The following is a 15,913-nucleotide window of genomic DNA, read 5'->3' as shown; positions in this document are numbered from 1 at the left end:
GTGTAATTCCAACTGTAAATTCAATAAAAAGATACCAGTGGATTCAAACTTCTTTCCACCTCACATGCTCCCCCTCTCAGCCCCACAGAGCCAAAGCACTACCTCTTAACAACTACTTCCTACCCAGACCGGTCGGGGCAGAGCAGAGCCGGCTCGGAGGTGGGCTGCGGAAGCGCGCCTTCTGCATCGCGCCTTCGGCACCCTGGACGCCCCGCCCCTCGCCGGACGCAGCCAATCAGCGCCCGCCCCTTGCGAGCGTCTCAACAGCCAAAATGGCGGCGGCCATTGGCGCAGAGTCCCGCTTGTAGTTCCATTGCCTTACTCCTCCCATTGTAAAATGTGAAAGGAGACGCGGCTAGCAGAGGGGGTCCTAGGCAATGAGTCGGCGAAGAAAACATGGGGACAGTCCTGGCCTGAAGAACACGCCGCGCAAAGCGACGGCAACTGAGGAATGCAGCTCGGTGGTCGAGCCGGGGAAGAGGCGGCTGAGGTCGGCCCACGGCTCGGGGCCCCGCGGGGCTAGAGAGAGGCCTACCCGGCCTCTGCCGCAGCAAGAGCAACCTCCAGCAGCCGCTTCGTGCAGTAAAAGTAACCCCGAGGGTGAGACGTGGGCAGCGCGGCCTCTCAGTGCCTCTGCGACTCAGCTTCACAACCCCGTTCCTAACAGGGAAACGCCGGGTAGGGGTGGGGGTGGAGTCTGACCTCGTGTTTTCTTTCTCTGGGTTTCTCCCGCGTGAGTCCCAAATTAACCCAACACCACTCCCCCACGGCTTTGGTCCCCCAGTTTGAGCACTGCCTGGTTAGGTTGTACAGCCCACGTGTTGCCCCTGCCACAGGAATAGATCGTGGGGGTTTACCTGTTGGAGGGAGGAAGGCTAATTGCTAGGCTGCTCCTTCAGGCATCAGCAGTGGCTGAGAGAGGGGAAATAATACCTGTTGCCTTCAGCGTATTCCTAGAGAAATTATTTCCCTCTAAACATTTTGCCCTGACTTGATTTACAGAAGGGGCCTTAGGAAAGCTATAGCTGTCTGTATCCTCAAAGCCTTGGTGATGTATCACATCGTTAGGAATAAACCGGAAGTTCCTTTGTATAAGGTCCCTCAAAGTAGGAAACTAAGGGCCCCTGAATATTTCATTGTGAACCATTTTTGGTGTTACATTTTTTAAAGATTTCTAATCCTGGGAAGAACTGAAACTCATATAAAAGCTCTTTTCTAGAGCGTGGTCTTAAAGCACAGCCTCTGTTACCTTTTTGTTTTTAGTTTACTTTGACAAAGTAATTGCAGAGTAAACAAAAAAAAGTGATACTAGACAAAACTTCCCAAGAAATGGATCACCAAAGCTTTTTGACATAATCAGTGTAAGTTAGATAGAGTTGGTGAAAGGAGGCTACACATATACTTTCACTAAAGTGTCTGTTGGAATGCTTTTGATTTTTGAGTTGTATCTGTAAGTTGCAGGTAGTTCCCCTAGCCTCCAAGTTCCAGTGGTAATACAGGTTATCCAGTATTGTCCATGTATAGAGCTACTAGATTATCTTAAAATATTTGCTATTTACAGTTAAATTTGTGAATTACAGGGATTTTTATGTGAAACAAATAATATCAATTGTGGTTAGGGTAATATTTCTGGGAGAAAATTTTAAATTGGACAATAAGTTATTGAGTGTAAGCTATTATTTAACATTGGGTGTTATGCAGTAAAATAATGCTTTAAAATGCAACAGTTGTTCTGCTCTTCTGTAGAAATGTATGAAACACCTAAGAGAATGCTGCAAGTGGATTTATTGTCATCTACCTTCAGTTCTCCTAATGATCCAGATGGACTGAATGATATCTTTTGGGATCAGAATTCTCCAATGACAAAACAGTTAGGTAATTTGTTATTAACATTTTTTTTCTGGGTGAATATTTGATCAGTGGTTAGGATTTAACTACAGAATTTCAGTCAGGTAATAACATTGGGAACTTTTATATAGCAGATGTTTTATGAGAATCTTGAATGATCATGTTGTTACAATATGCATGTGATGTCAGAGTGAGTAGTGATTTAAGCCATGCTCATTAAAATTATTTTCTAAGAAATGACCTCTATTTTTAAAAATTAGATTTTTAAATAATTTATAGAAATGTCTTTGTTTCTTTAGGTAAAGGAAGAAAAAAACAGATTTACACCACAGATAGTGATGAGATTTCCCATATTGTTAATCGTATTGCTCCTCAGGTAAATAGCAGTGATTTTACAGTTTATTTTAAAATAATGAAAAATGTGCCACTAAGTTTTTTCAATAATTCATTTATGTGAAAAATGTTTGTCTTATTTGACTCTTGTTTCCAAAAACAGAGCAGCAAAGATTACTTTTTTCTACCACTGAAATGCATTTTTGAAAAAAGGAACAAAATGTAATGAAAAATGTGCCACTAAGTTTTTTCAGTAATTCATTTATGTGAAAAATGTTTGTCTTATTTGACTCTTGTTTCCAAAAACAGAGCAGCAAAGATTACTTTTTTCTACCACTGAAATGCATTTTTGAAAAAAGGAACAAAATGTAAAATTGGTAGTATGTATTTTCCTAAGTGTATATCTTACTTGGTTAGAGTGATGATTTTTAACTAGAGCTTTGTTTAGTTTGTTTCTAGTGTTGCTTAACAACATATGGTATCATTTTTCAATTTACTAAAATAATAGAATCAGACAACAAATTTAAACTTCTAAGTTTTTTTTTTTTTTTTTACAGTTGGTATTTTTTTAAACTGTCTATAATACACTGTTTCCCCATTGAAATTGCTTTTCTTAATACTTGTTGACTTACAGCATCATCAAGAGGCAAACATAAAAATGAAAAAAACACTGGATTTGGAGTTGGTTCTCAGCATGCCTCCTATATTGGGTGACTCTAAGCAAGTCACTTAAATCTCTCAGTTTTAGTTCATTCAGCCATAAACTAAAATTATACTTGTCTTGTTCTCTTTCTTGAATTATGAGGATTGAGTTAGATAAAAATTATTTAAAAACTATAGAGCACTACAGATGTTAGGTTATGTTAAAGTTAATTGTGGTATTTAAATTATTTGCCATAATAGAACAATTTTCAAATATTTCTTCTTTATTTTGGCTCTTATAATGCTTGAGTGAAACTGAAATAACAAGTTTAGATCAGCCTCTTTTCTGAACCTCTTTCCTTTCTCTTTTTTCTTATTTAGCAACATTTAAAGCCAGAAAACATCCAGTTTTTGTGTAGGATCTTCTCCATAGGAAGTCTGGCATTTTCCTTGACATGCCTGTGGATAGTGGCTATATGTTGATCATAAACAATAGATGGCATGGGTCCAAACTGTGGTTACAGGGATCACCATCATCCAGGTGGAGGAGACAGGAAATAAAGTTTTTCTTAGTGGCAATAAAATACCTAAATTTACAGCTAGCACAGTCAAAACAACTCTGTTGCTACTAGCTCTACATTCCATGTTTGGCATGTCATTGAAATGCATTTTACATATAGTTCATTAGTTAAATGGCATTTATGCCATATACTCTTTACTTCATAAGTTAACAATAGATCTTCATTAACTGTGGGTTTCACCTGAAAGAAGCATAGTAAAATGTGTTTGGGCTGGTCAGCCTAAATAGTGGTAGAAAGATAGTGAGTAAATTATTGGACTCTTTACCTAAGTGAACTAGAAATAATAGCTCATATTAAGAAATGAATGGCAGCATTATGCAAGTGGTAACTTGTGTTTAAGAAAAAAAATAACAGTGAAATTAGTTGCTTTTAAATATTACCCTTTTCAACTGAGAACTTTTAAAGCATATAAATCTTTGATAGCATCCAGGTCTTTTTAAGAGCTTGTCGTGTTCTCAGAAAGATATTTTCATGTTGCTTATATTTAGGTGAGTTATTCTTCTCAAATAATTATTCAAGTCAGCTTAATATTTCCAGAGAAGACTTTTTAAAAATTTGCACTTTTTCATTTTACTTTCTTCAGGGATACTTGTTATACAATGTGGTTTGTTTGAAGATGGTGTATATTTTCCCATCATTTTTTAGTACAATTCTGCACAGTATTCTCTAGGATTAAATGAAGTTATATGTTTAGATACCTTATTTATGGTCATACTTTTATATAAAAATGGAATGAGTTTGGAGTTCTTTCGTGGAGCAACAGTTTAAGGATCCGGTGTTGTCACTGCAGTGGCTTGGGTTGCTAAAATCCGAGATTTTTGTTGAAACAAAAGGGAAAATATATATTGAGTCTAAAATCAAAATTATTGTTTTTCTTAGAGTATTTTGCAAAGCTGAAATCTACTAAGCTCAACTGGACATCTGAGAAAAATGCTCGTTGATTGGTTGAGGATTTTAAAGCACCAAGTTGCTGATACCTTCTTACCTAATTTTCTAGTGAATAAACATGAGTTGACATCATCTTTATGCTAAACATTTTCCTAGATGCTGAACTATCATAGGAAGCCCTTACCTTCAAATAACCTATAATCCAGTAATAAGATTATTTTAATTTATGTGATAGTTGTTTATGTTTATTTTAGGTAATATAAAAATAGAATAGAAAATGTGTAACCTGTTTAACTTGTTGATTTGGTTTGTGACTAATACATAAATTCACTCTCTAAGTTTATGCTTGATTGAGTAGGAAAGGTATTGCAAGAAATCCAGGACTAAAATGGCTTTTTCCTAGCCTTAATCTTGGTTAGACTTCCCTACCTGCTTTCTCTGCTTATTTTTATTCTTATCCCTGTCTCATTCATAAAATAACAGTTCTAACCTTGCATTTAGCTCTAACTCAGTCCTGACTTACTCTAAGTTTACTTTCTTTCTAAGTATTGTTAATTCTTTCTTTCTTTCTAAACATGGATTGTCTGACTTTAAACATTATAGTGGAGATAGGGAAAATTTGGAGACTCAGATGATACAGGAAGAATTCTGTTTATCTTTTTATTCCTAATTCTAATGATTCCTGCTACACAGTTTATTTGAGATACTAATGTTTGTTTTCATGAATATCATGACAACTGAAAAAATTCCATCAGTTTTCTTTTTATAAAAACATGTGCTTTTACTATTGAATATGCATTTGTTAGTTAAATTCTTTAAAACTTAATTTTTTTTGAAAATTAAGCATTCCCAATTCTGAATGTTTTCATACCTGAAACATAAATAGATTACTTCTTGCAACTTATTATTGCCATCCTCCAGCTTCTCATTGTTTTGTAGTTTGTTTAGTAGCTATCACCAGAATTTATTGCTTTAAAAAAATTGTTCAGCATAATTAGAGTGTTTTTGTTTGTTTGTTTGTTTTTGGTACCTTGATGCCTTTTTTTTCCCCCTTCTGCCAAAGGATGAGAAACCAACAACAGATTCCATGCTGGGCATGTGGATTGGTGCAACTGCTATTCCTTGCACTCCCAGTGTTGCAAAAGGAAAATCAAGAGCAAAAATCAGCTGCACAAAGTAAGTTCCAACTTTTCAGTTTTTCTGACATTTAGTGAAGTAAACATTTTTAACAGTGTTCTATTTTGATTTTGTGAATGTGTCAAAATGGTCATAAATTATTTTCCTTAATTTTGACATGTAAAGTTTTGGACTTAAACATTATTATAATGTAATTTAAAATTTTCAAGTTTAAACCTTAAAATATGTTAAATAACAACTGAATATTTATGACTCTTAGAACTTTACTTAGTTATAATTTTTAAAATATTTGTTTACTAGGTTGAAAACACAAAATCAGGAGGAAGAACTTATGAAACTGGCTAAACAGTTTGATAAAAATATGGAAGAGCTAGATGTGATTCAAGAGCAAAACAGAAATCATGATCTTATCCAGATGATTTCAGATGCAGAGACTTTAAATAATTACAGAGATAATGTACAGACACAGTTACTACATGATATAGTTCCTAAAGTAGACGCTACAGTAAAGAAACCAGTGAAAGAAAACACCAAGATGCCTTTGGTAAATGATCAAAATAGCAGTCAGAGGCCATTTGACCAAAATGCTGAAGCAGCCTTTATTGCCATTTTTGATGGTTCTACTCAGAAATGTAGTGGACAGTTAAGCCAGGATCTATCAGATGCTTTCTTGGACACCAGTAATATTAACTTTAGAATGAAAAATGCTTCGAAAGACAAAATCATTACTAATGAAGCGCTGGTCACTGAAAAACTGCCAGATAAAACTCCAGGATCACTTTCTCATCAAGTAGATATTCCTACAATGACAAAATCATATGTGACTTCCTGTATTAAGGAACCAGGAGCTTTTAATAGGCCCATTGATGCACTTACTACCAGTGATTTTGAGGATGATTGGGAAAACTTACTAAGTCATGAGCCTTTTATGCAGAATGTTGAAATGTCTGAACTTTTCCCCGCTCCTAAAATAGCCCAGATTGCTGATCAAAAGGAATTGTGTACCTTTAACAGTATAAATGATAAAAGTAAATCAGGAATGAATATAAGTCTAGACGCCAGGTTAAGAGATTCAAAAATGTTACAGAATCTTCCTTCAAAGACACATAACAGAGAATTAACAGATGCTACAAAATACAAATTGTCACCAGACCCAAATGGTAAACCAAACAAGTTATCATCCACTGGAAATAAAATGAAATTTGAGAAACTTTGTGATACAGTTATTCAAAACAGAATTCAAGACTGTGCAACTAGATCTAATCTGACAAAAGTAAAGGAAGATGCTCATATTAAATTTTCTCCTAATGTAAATACTTCTGGAAAAAAGTCTACTTTGAACACAGGAGGTCCTAATGAACAAAAAAATAAGTCCATTTTTAATCAGAGTTTTAAAACACCTACTAATGTAGAGCCTTTAGGCTCTGCAACTTTGGGCAATAAAGCCAGTGTCGGTAACCCAAATCAGACTAATGCATCAAAGCTTACTTCTTTCTTTGATGACTGGAATGATCCATCATTTGCCAGTGAAATTATTAAAGCGGGTCATCAGTTAGAGAATACCTGGGAAGATGATGTGGATGATGATTTATTATACCAAGCCTGTGATGATATTGAAAGACTGACTCAGCAACAAGACATTAGAGTGAACAGCAGGACATCAGAAAGTGTACTTGGGATCAATAATAGTTCTAAACATGGAGCCAAAAACGTGGTTACTACACCTAAAAAAGGAAGTCAGTTGCTGCAATCAAAACATTTGAATCTGAACAGCATTTCAGCACATACATTTTCATTGACAAATAGCTCACAAGTAAATAAATCCGTGAAGATGGAGAAAGGGGAAATTTGTGGAAATTCTCCGGGTTTTTTAGGTGCTACAACAAAATTGACTCTGTACTCTAAGAACTCAAATTGTCCAATGAATAATCTACATGTCTCTTGGAATAATAACACTGATGTTCCCATACAAGTGAATAGTTCCAGATCAGTTCTTACCGGAAGTTCAAGTTTGAATGTGAGTTCAGATCATACGAGTACAGAAGTTGGTACCTATAAGAAGTTGATAAGTACTCCACATCTGCCCCATAGGACCGTAGCAGATGAAGCTCAGAGTGACGTTAACAGAACAGTTAGATTTTCTAAGTACACATTCACAAAGATGAAAAATTCTCAAATTCTTTCCCAGTTTAATAACAATTATATAACAGGAAATATTCCTGATACCAAAATTACACAGGGTTTGGAGAAAAATAAAACTGTCAACCCCTTATGTGAGAAGGCTGTTCAACAGCAATCTATGGTGAAATTTTCTGAATCTTCGAAACAGCCTTCCAAAGGTATGTATAAAATTGTTTTCTTTGAAAAGTAGCCAGACTAGTTATTGGTTGTGTTGAATTTGTGAAACATAAATTAGAAACTATTCTATGATGTTTATGTAGAAGTCTTAAAGTGATTTTTATAAATCATGATACTGGAATAATACGCAAATGCTGGGTGATTCATGTTTTCAAAAGACTGTGTTGAATGCTTTGCCAACATTTAATACAGGGACTAGCATAAAGTAGGTGATCAATAAATATGTTTTGACTATTTTCTGAATTACTTCCTAGAAAATTTTACTCAGATGTATGTATGAGATTCCGTATGTTCACTAAATATCTCATTGTTCTAAATTTTGAATAATTTTATTCCTATTTTTAGCAGAATATTGAGGTGAACAGTATTTGAAGGTTTAGAGCATTCTAATCCTTTGCTAGCGTACTATCTGATATAAAACTTTTAGTTATGATGTTTAGAATTATTCACTTACTCAGTACATCCTGTCATCTTTCATTCTTTCTACTTCCACTTTTCCCTAATTCTCCTTTCTGTCAACAAGTTCCATTGTTCTACCTTAAAAAAATATATTTCAAAACTGTCCTTTTTTGGAGTTCTTGTGGCTCAGCAGGTTAAGAACCCAACTAGTATCAGTGAGGATGTGGGTTTGATCCCTGGCCTCACTCAGTGGGTTAAGGATCTGGCATTGCCACAAGCTGTGGCATAAGTCGCCGATGTGTCATGGATCCATTGTTGCTGTGGCTGTTTTGGCAGCTGCAGCTCTGATTGGACCCCTAGCCCAGGAACTTCCATATGCGACAGGTGTGGCCCTAAAAAGCCAAAAAAAGAAAAGAAAAACCTGTCTGTTTTTCTCACTCTGTAGTGCTACCACCCTTATCCAAGCCAACATTTCCTGACTAGACTGCTGCAGTTCTTCTGCCTGTCCCCTCCCAATTCTAGTCTCCAAACAGCAGATTAGTCTTTTATTTTTTATTTTTATTTTTTTGGTCTTTTGTCTTTTTTAGGGCCGTATCCACGGCATATGGAGGTTCCCAGGCTAGGGGTCCAGTCGGAGTTACAGCTGCTGGCCTATGCCACAGCCACAGCAATGTGGGATCCAAGCCACATCTGCAACCTACACCACAGCTCACGGCAACACTGGATCCTTAACCCACTGAATGAGGCCAGGGGTCGAACCTGCAACCTCATCATTCCTAGTCAGGTTCGTCAACCACTGAGCCACAATGGGAACTCCCAGATTAGTCTTTTAAAACAAGATTTAAAAAGTAGAAACAAACAAATAGGCATATATGACATTCCTCTGCTTAATGGCAACTTTCAGTCACTGCCCATCATATTTCAAATAAAATCCAAACTTTACACTTCGATCTACAAGGCTTTGGATTCTCTCTCCTTAACCTGCCTTTTTTCTCTTACCTATTTGGCTTCAACTACACCAGGTGTATTTCAGTTTCTTAAACAGAACAGGTTCTTTGCTAGTTTAAGAGCTTTGACCGCTATTCCCAGCTAATATTACTTTCCAGCATTTGTCCCCCCATTCTCCCCTTTGGTGTGTGTTGTTTTATCCTTAGGTCTCAGTTAAGTTTTAACCATCTCACAGAGGCCTCCCTTGAACAATCTATAAGTGCTTAAGAAAAGCTCTTTCAGTCGTCTCTCTTATTCCCTTCATTTTTTAAACTCAGAGTTTGCAATGAAATATTGAGTACTGTCTTATCAGTGAATACCTAGGCCTACCACAGCATCTTCCATTTAGAAGATGTTTAATAAATATTTGAATGAACATCCTGCAGTATAATGTGAAAAGTCTGTCATCCGCGGATACTGAGAGATTTTTTACAAAGGAATATTTCTGGCTTAATTACTTGTGCTTCTTAATGCCCAGTGCTCTTCCCCAGAAACATAGTACCCCCATGTGCATACACCAGATCTGCCTGGCTATTTTCCATTTATCCTTTAAATTACAGTGCATTTCTAACCACCCAGAATGATTCAGATTCACTTTCTCTGGGTTTTATTCATATACACATATAGATGTAGTTATATACTGTACACTATTTGGCAACTTGGTTTTGCCTTCACTTAATATATTGTAACTATTATTTCCTGTTAATACATATAGCTTTGCTTCAGTCCTTTGAATGACTTCATAGTATGTGATTATATGCATGCACCATAATTTATGTAATTGTTTTTCTTGATGGAAGTTGAGTTCGATTGCAGTTGTTCCATCACAGACAGTGCAACCCCCCAGTGAATAACTTGTATGTAAATTTATGCACGCCCATGTGACCATTTCTGTTAATTACTGAAAAACTGATGTAATATTCAGAATGTTTTAAATTTTGATGGGTCTCTCCAACACTTTCCTTAAAATTATATCAATTTATATTCTTATCAACACTGACATATAGCCCAAACTAGATATTTTGAAACTTTATAAATTGTCAATATAATAATTTTAAATATTTAAGTTTATATTTAAATAAGTGACATGAATTTACTTACTTATAGTTATAATTCCATTAAAGACTAAATCTGTCTGGAATATCTGAGTTTTTCCAAAATTCTTGTCTACTCTCCTCTATCTTCATTTTTTAACAGATGGATAATCTGCCTTTCAGTTTACTTTACAGTTGTTCCTTTGAGCTTATTGATAGTACCTCATATTCTATAATATTAACCTTGTTGATATTTCCTCTTGTTTCCATCTCCTTTTACTTTGGTGTAGCAAGCTGCTCTCTAGGGAATGTCTTTGAAACAAAACCCATCTAACTACCTCATTGCCTTAAGGCCAGGTTTGGTAAACTGGCCTGTCCAACTCTAGCCTGTATAGTATAGTCTGTACAGCCAGCATGCCAAGATGATTTTCACATTTTAGATGGTTGAAAGAAAAATCAAAAGAATAATAGCTAATGTTTTGAAAACTATATGGAATTCATATTTCATTGTCCATAAACAAAGTTTTATTTGAAACAGCCACGTAATTTGTTTATGCATTGTCCATGGCTGTTTTTATGCTGCAGTGACAGAACTGAACAGCTGCAGCAAGAGATCACATGACCTTAAAGGTTAGCATACTTACTTTCTGGCCCTTTATAGAAAACAAAGTTTCTTGACCCCTGCTCCAGGATAAAGATGAAAAAGCCACTCTTGCTTTGTACCTTGCAGTAGTTTGAGACCTTGCTATGTATTTTTATTACAGCTTGAGTTAAAGGAAAGGCTGATGGGAGAAACGAATGATTCCCTAAATCAGATTTCGTGGTGTGACTTTATATCATTTGAAATTATTTTCCAGAATATTGCGAAGCCAGTCATAAGGCCAGTTTTAGTGAAGCTATGTTCTTTTCTGCTGTCAATTAATTAATTAATCTTTTCCTTCCAAACTTGATGGTCAACTGAATGTAAATTGTGTGTATATTGTGACTTTCTTATGTTTCTCAACTTTGAGACTAAAAGGTAAATTAGTCAAACTAATTTTATAGTATCTTTCTGTAAGGAAAAATAGCTATAATCTGTGTGATAATTGGTTTTCAAAATAAAAAGCATCAGAATCATCTGAGGAGTTTATCCAAGATATTTATCTCTTACCCTGAACACCCTCTTCTATTTCTGATTATGCCAGGAAGGAAGGGGAAACAGATGGTGTATTTGGGGCAAATATCTGCCTTAGTTAACAAGACAAATGTCTTATAACAGCTAAATTCTGAACACTTGTCTAGATGTCACTGTAAGTAATATTTCTCTGTTGGCAGTAATGTAGATTCTTATTTACCTCTGTGAAAGGTGGATGTTACAACATAAACAAGTTTACCAATAGAAGGGCACTTAAATATGAAGTAGGATAATGGTCTTAATTTTAAAACATTATTTAAATGAGGAAATAGGTTTGCTTATTTTCAAGTTTGATTCTTAATAGCATTATATAGATAATCTAATATTTTAGCCCAAAATAATTTAACTGTGGAATTAAATTTGTTTTATTAGAACACAGAATTTTCATAGAGGCAAAATTGGATATGTTATTAAAATTGAACTTTCTTATTTACATTTATCTAATTTAAAACATTTTTATAGTATGTTTATCTAAAATATACCCTAAAGTATATTGCATAAGACTATATCAGAATGTTTCACATTTTTATGTATTTAAAGACATTCACCTTGAAGATTTTATTCAGATATCCTGCTTTTTGAAATAATTTTCTAGTGTTTATGTAAAATGTGTCCTCCAAATAAAAATATAGTATCTGACAGTGAGCTACATGTTCACTGACAAGTTTCAATCTATCACTCCAAAAAAATTTTTTTCTGAATGGCTGAAGTGAAAATTCTGGAACTCTATAGAGGAAAAAAAGTAGGTGTGAATATTAACATAGCTTATCTTATAATAAAAATACACTACCAAGGTATTAGTATCGAATTTAATTCATTATATTTTAACTACTTTTCTGTTTCAATCTATATAACTTTTCAAAACAATTTGTTTTTAAAATTTATTCATTTATTGGTTATATAAATTGGGTGTCATAGCTCCCTGGAATTATTTGCTGGGTAGTTAAAATGTATGGTTTTTAATCAAACGAATTTAATCACACTATGAAAAGAATGTATCAGATAGGTACAGATTGATCAGCCTTGATTTCATTTTGGCCTAGAGCCTTGTACTGCACCCCCTCTATATTTGGAGACCTGTATTTAGTAGGTTAGTGTGATTTATTTACCAAACCAATGTGGCAAATCTGGGTAATAAAATAGTAAAACTTAAAACTCATTCAGAATGACTATATAGTCTGTAAAGTTTATTACCTATATTTTGTTTCACTTTTAGAGGAAGAAGAGAAAAATAGAAAGTATTCTCCTGAAGAAATTCAGAGAAAAAGACAAGAAGCATTGGTTCGAAGAATGGCCAAAGCACAGGCATCATCTGTAAAGGCAGCTCCCACCTAACTTGGTTTCTTTAATGAAATATTTGTTGGGAAATAACAAAGACAGTTGATAACTATCTATGATAGGAAATTTTTTTTCTTGATTTCTCTGTGAGAAATTTAATGCTGAGTTATAAAGCATGGACTTCTACTTTATTTAATAAATCTCTGTTTGCAGTGGTCATTGAAGCCTTTCCATGGAGATGTATGTGAAAATATGGAAATAATTGCATGTAATTTGGAAATTCAGAAAAGTTAGCAATTATGTGGTAGAATTATACAGAGGAAAGTAGTTTTATTTTTAAATACTATGAATGCAGAGTATCATCAAAAATAGATAATTATTTCTAATACAAAGCTTCAACTTAATAATTTAATAGACTATTCTTTTTTAATTTTACTTTAAATAACTATGCCTTAAGGTTTTTATGCATTGCTGAATTTTAACTAATACTTACATATTCTTAGGAACATGGCTGGTAGGAAATAAAGGATTTCAACTTATTTGTAAGGAAAGTAATATTTGCAGTTGCTACTCTGTAGTAGATGTGAATTTTAAATTCTCTGAAATGTAGTTTTGAAACTTGCTGTCATTTTTAGGGAAAATGCTGATTTAAGAAGTTAAGTTTAGAAAAAATGTATGTGTATTGGGCATGTAAGTTGCGTGGCATCATCAACATTTAAAACTGTCAAATTTTAGATATCATCTGGTCCAACTTCTCTATTGTGTAGGTGAGAAATGAATACTGTTATTCTGCTAGTCACAAGGCAAGTTAAAGTTGTGCTGGGATTGGAATGATGTTTTTCATTCTAATGGATATCTAGGCAAACATACCATTTGCTTCAGAGTTACTAATTAGCACATAAAATAACTTGTTAGTGGGAGCACTAATTTCTGTATAGTATAAAACTAAAAAATAAGTAAAAGTACACTAAGAGACTGATAAACACGTTCATTGTTTCTTAGTTAAAGAATTAACATTCTAGGATATAGAAAACAGAATTTCTGTTTTCCTTGAACTATGTAATTTTCCGTTGATTAACTTACTGACTTTACTAATTTGTTCTTCTCTGTTACTCTGTTTTTCCTTTTTGCCTGTTTGGAATTTCCTAAGTGGCATAAGGACGATTAGGATGCTTTCTTCATCCCAAATGGTTTTAGGAGGCCGATGAAAGTTAGAGATGTGAAGACCTACTAGGGTGTTCACCTGTGTTCAGGTATCTTAGAGCTATGATAGCAAAATGATTAAATGTGTTTTAAGGTATTGCTGTATAGCTACATCATTTTGAAAAAAGTTATTTTCATGTGTGCAGTGGAGTGACACATTGCAAGTAACGTTTATTATTTGTCTAATCATATATAATAAAGAACCCATGTAAATATAGGTAAGTTTACTCTGTAAGAAAATGAAGAGCTAAGAATCTTTATCCTTTTCTAAAGTGGCTTCACTGTGTTCCCCTGTACTTTGGATAGCTCTACTTTTGCTTAAGCTCTTCCCTGCCTACACCTTGATTCCTGGGGAGTGCCTTGAGCCTCTTTTGCCCAATCATTGAGCCCAGTAAGTTTCCATTTCTTTGACACTCGTACCTGATCATCCTTACTGGAATTGGTTTCTTCTCTCTAATCATTGTGGTACTTATTTCTTGAATCTTTGGTGGGACAGTTCTACAATTCCTTATATGTCATTCAGTTGTATATGTATTCTAGTATTATTTCTAAAACTTCTCATGTTGCACTCTTCCATAATTTTGTCCTATTCTCAATACAGCCTATGCTGCCGTTTAAAGTTTTCTTAAAGTGACCCCTTTTCTCTTTAAAGGGAAATGTGTAGTATGTAGAGTACTTACGGATGGGGGTGAAAGGGTAGCCCAGCAAGTCTGAACCCCAACATGTTCTTCACACTCTCCTTTCCTATCCTGATCCTCCTCTTTAGTGCTTGTTGGAAACAGTAGGGGCTGAGTGGCCCATTAATGAGCACACAGAGAACTGTTTGGACTGTTTCTCTTGCTTGGTTTTTTCCAGTTTCTGGGGAAGGGACAGTTGGTAGGCCTGGTGGCTCTATTCCAGCTCAAGCTCTGCTGCTGTTTATGTGTCTAAGATTGGCTGCAGAAAAACTGACACTAGTAATGCCAGTATTGCAGGAGAGTCTGCAGAGGAGAGCCTATCTGTTGTTACTCTTTCTTGCTGCAGGCAGTCCTGATCCTAGGAAAACTTGGGTTGCTTATAACAGACAGTGGTATGCACACAGGTACCACACCTTGGGAAACCCTGCCTATATCATTGTCCTTTATTATCATGAACTTTTAAAGTTCCTGAGGACAGAGGCCCCTTATTCATCTCGGTCTACCCAGTACTGGTAGTGATTACTTATTAAATGTCAAATGAATTTAAATAGATTGTAGTGGCAGAGATTCTTCCTTCCTCACTTGAAGCATTTTGACTTTGATTTCCTGAACTCCAGGATTGGAAAATGTTTCTAAAAACGATTTCAGTTTAGCCTAACTGATTCACACAAGTGATAATTTATCTGGAGTATGACCATGTTTTTCAGTTCTTGCCAGGATGTAGTGCAAAATCACTTGTGGGACTCAAAAGCAAAACAACAAACTCATGTCCTTATGCCTTCCCTAGATTTGATAAATGGATACATCTAGACGTAAATTTCTGTGTGTACTTTTTTTTTCTCCTTCTTTATCTGTGTGTACTTATAAAGTCCATTGGCTAAAGCAACAGGATTGAAAGGAAATCATCCTTGTTAAATTTATATAACAGTTTCTGAATGTTTTGTTTATCATGCATGGTTTTAAAAAATTTAAATTTAATTAAGAACCATATAAATAACACTTTCACCACCATTTTACAAATAGGGAAACTGAAGTAAGCATATTAAATGACTTTATCAAGGTCATACAGTTAGAAAGATATTGGAGCTGGAGTTTGAACTCAAGCAGTGTAATTCCAAATATTATGATCTTAACCACTGTCACTTATGGGGGCTCTTCATAAAAACCAGTGGTAATTATCTATATGTACAGGAAAGAATTGTAGCATTTCAGGCATGTGTGCCCAAAAACTCCTTGGAATTCTATGGCTTCATTTTAGAGCTTGGAAGAACTTGTTTCCAATTCCAGTTGCTGTTACAGATGACTCCTATAGTTTATGTGTTTGTGAGTGGGTATTGATTATATGAATACACCTAGAGGTCATTTTTTTTTTTT

General features: G+C 35.0%; 1 protein-coding gene across 6 annotated transcripts; it reads left to right on the top strand.

Moving 5' to 3' along the window:
* Positions 237–15,708, top strand: ETAA1 (ETAA1, ATR kinase activator). 6 transcript variants are annotated; one of them, XM_021087432.1, is made up of 7 exons: positions 237–678; positions 1,747–1,875; positions 2,148–2,224; positions 5,356–5,468; positions 5,730–7,768; positions 11,392–11,496; positions 12,598–12,730. In XM_021087432.1, exons 1-6 carry the CDS (start codon positions 378–380, stop codon positions 11,460–11,462), a joined length of 2,730 nt encoding a protein of 909 aa, XP_020943091.1. In that variant the 5' UTR covers positions 237–377; the 3' UTR covers positions 11,463–11,496; positions 12,598–12,730. The 6 variants fall into 6 exon arrangements, with proteins under 6 accessions (XP_020943091.1, XP_020943090.1, XP_020943089.1 ...); XM_021087431.1 differs by lacking the exon at positions 12,598–12,730 and having other exon boundaries at positions 11,392–12,591; XM_021087430.1 differs by lacking the exon at positions 11,392–11,496 and having other exon boundaries at positions 238–678; positions 12,598–15,708.

The sequence above is a fragment of the Sus scrofa genome, chromosome 3, assembly GCF_000003025.6.
Source record: "Sus scrofa isolate TJ Tabasco breed Duroc chromosome 3, Sscrofa11.1, whole genome shotgun sequence".
Taxonomy (NCBI): domain Eukaryota; kingdom Metazoa; phylum Chordata; class Mammalia; order Artiodactyla; family Suidae; genus Sus; species Sus scrofa.
This window is presented reverse-complemented; position numbering and strand designations above follow the sequence as displayed.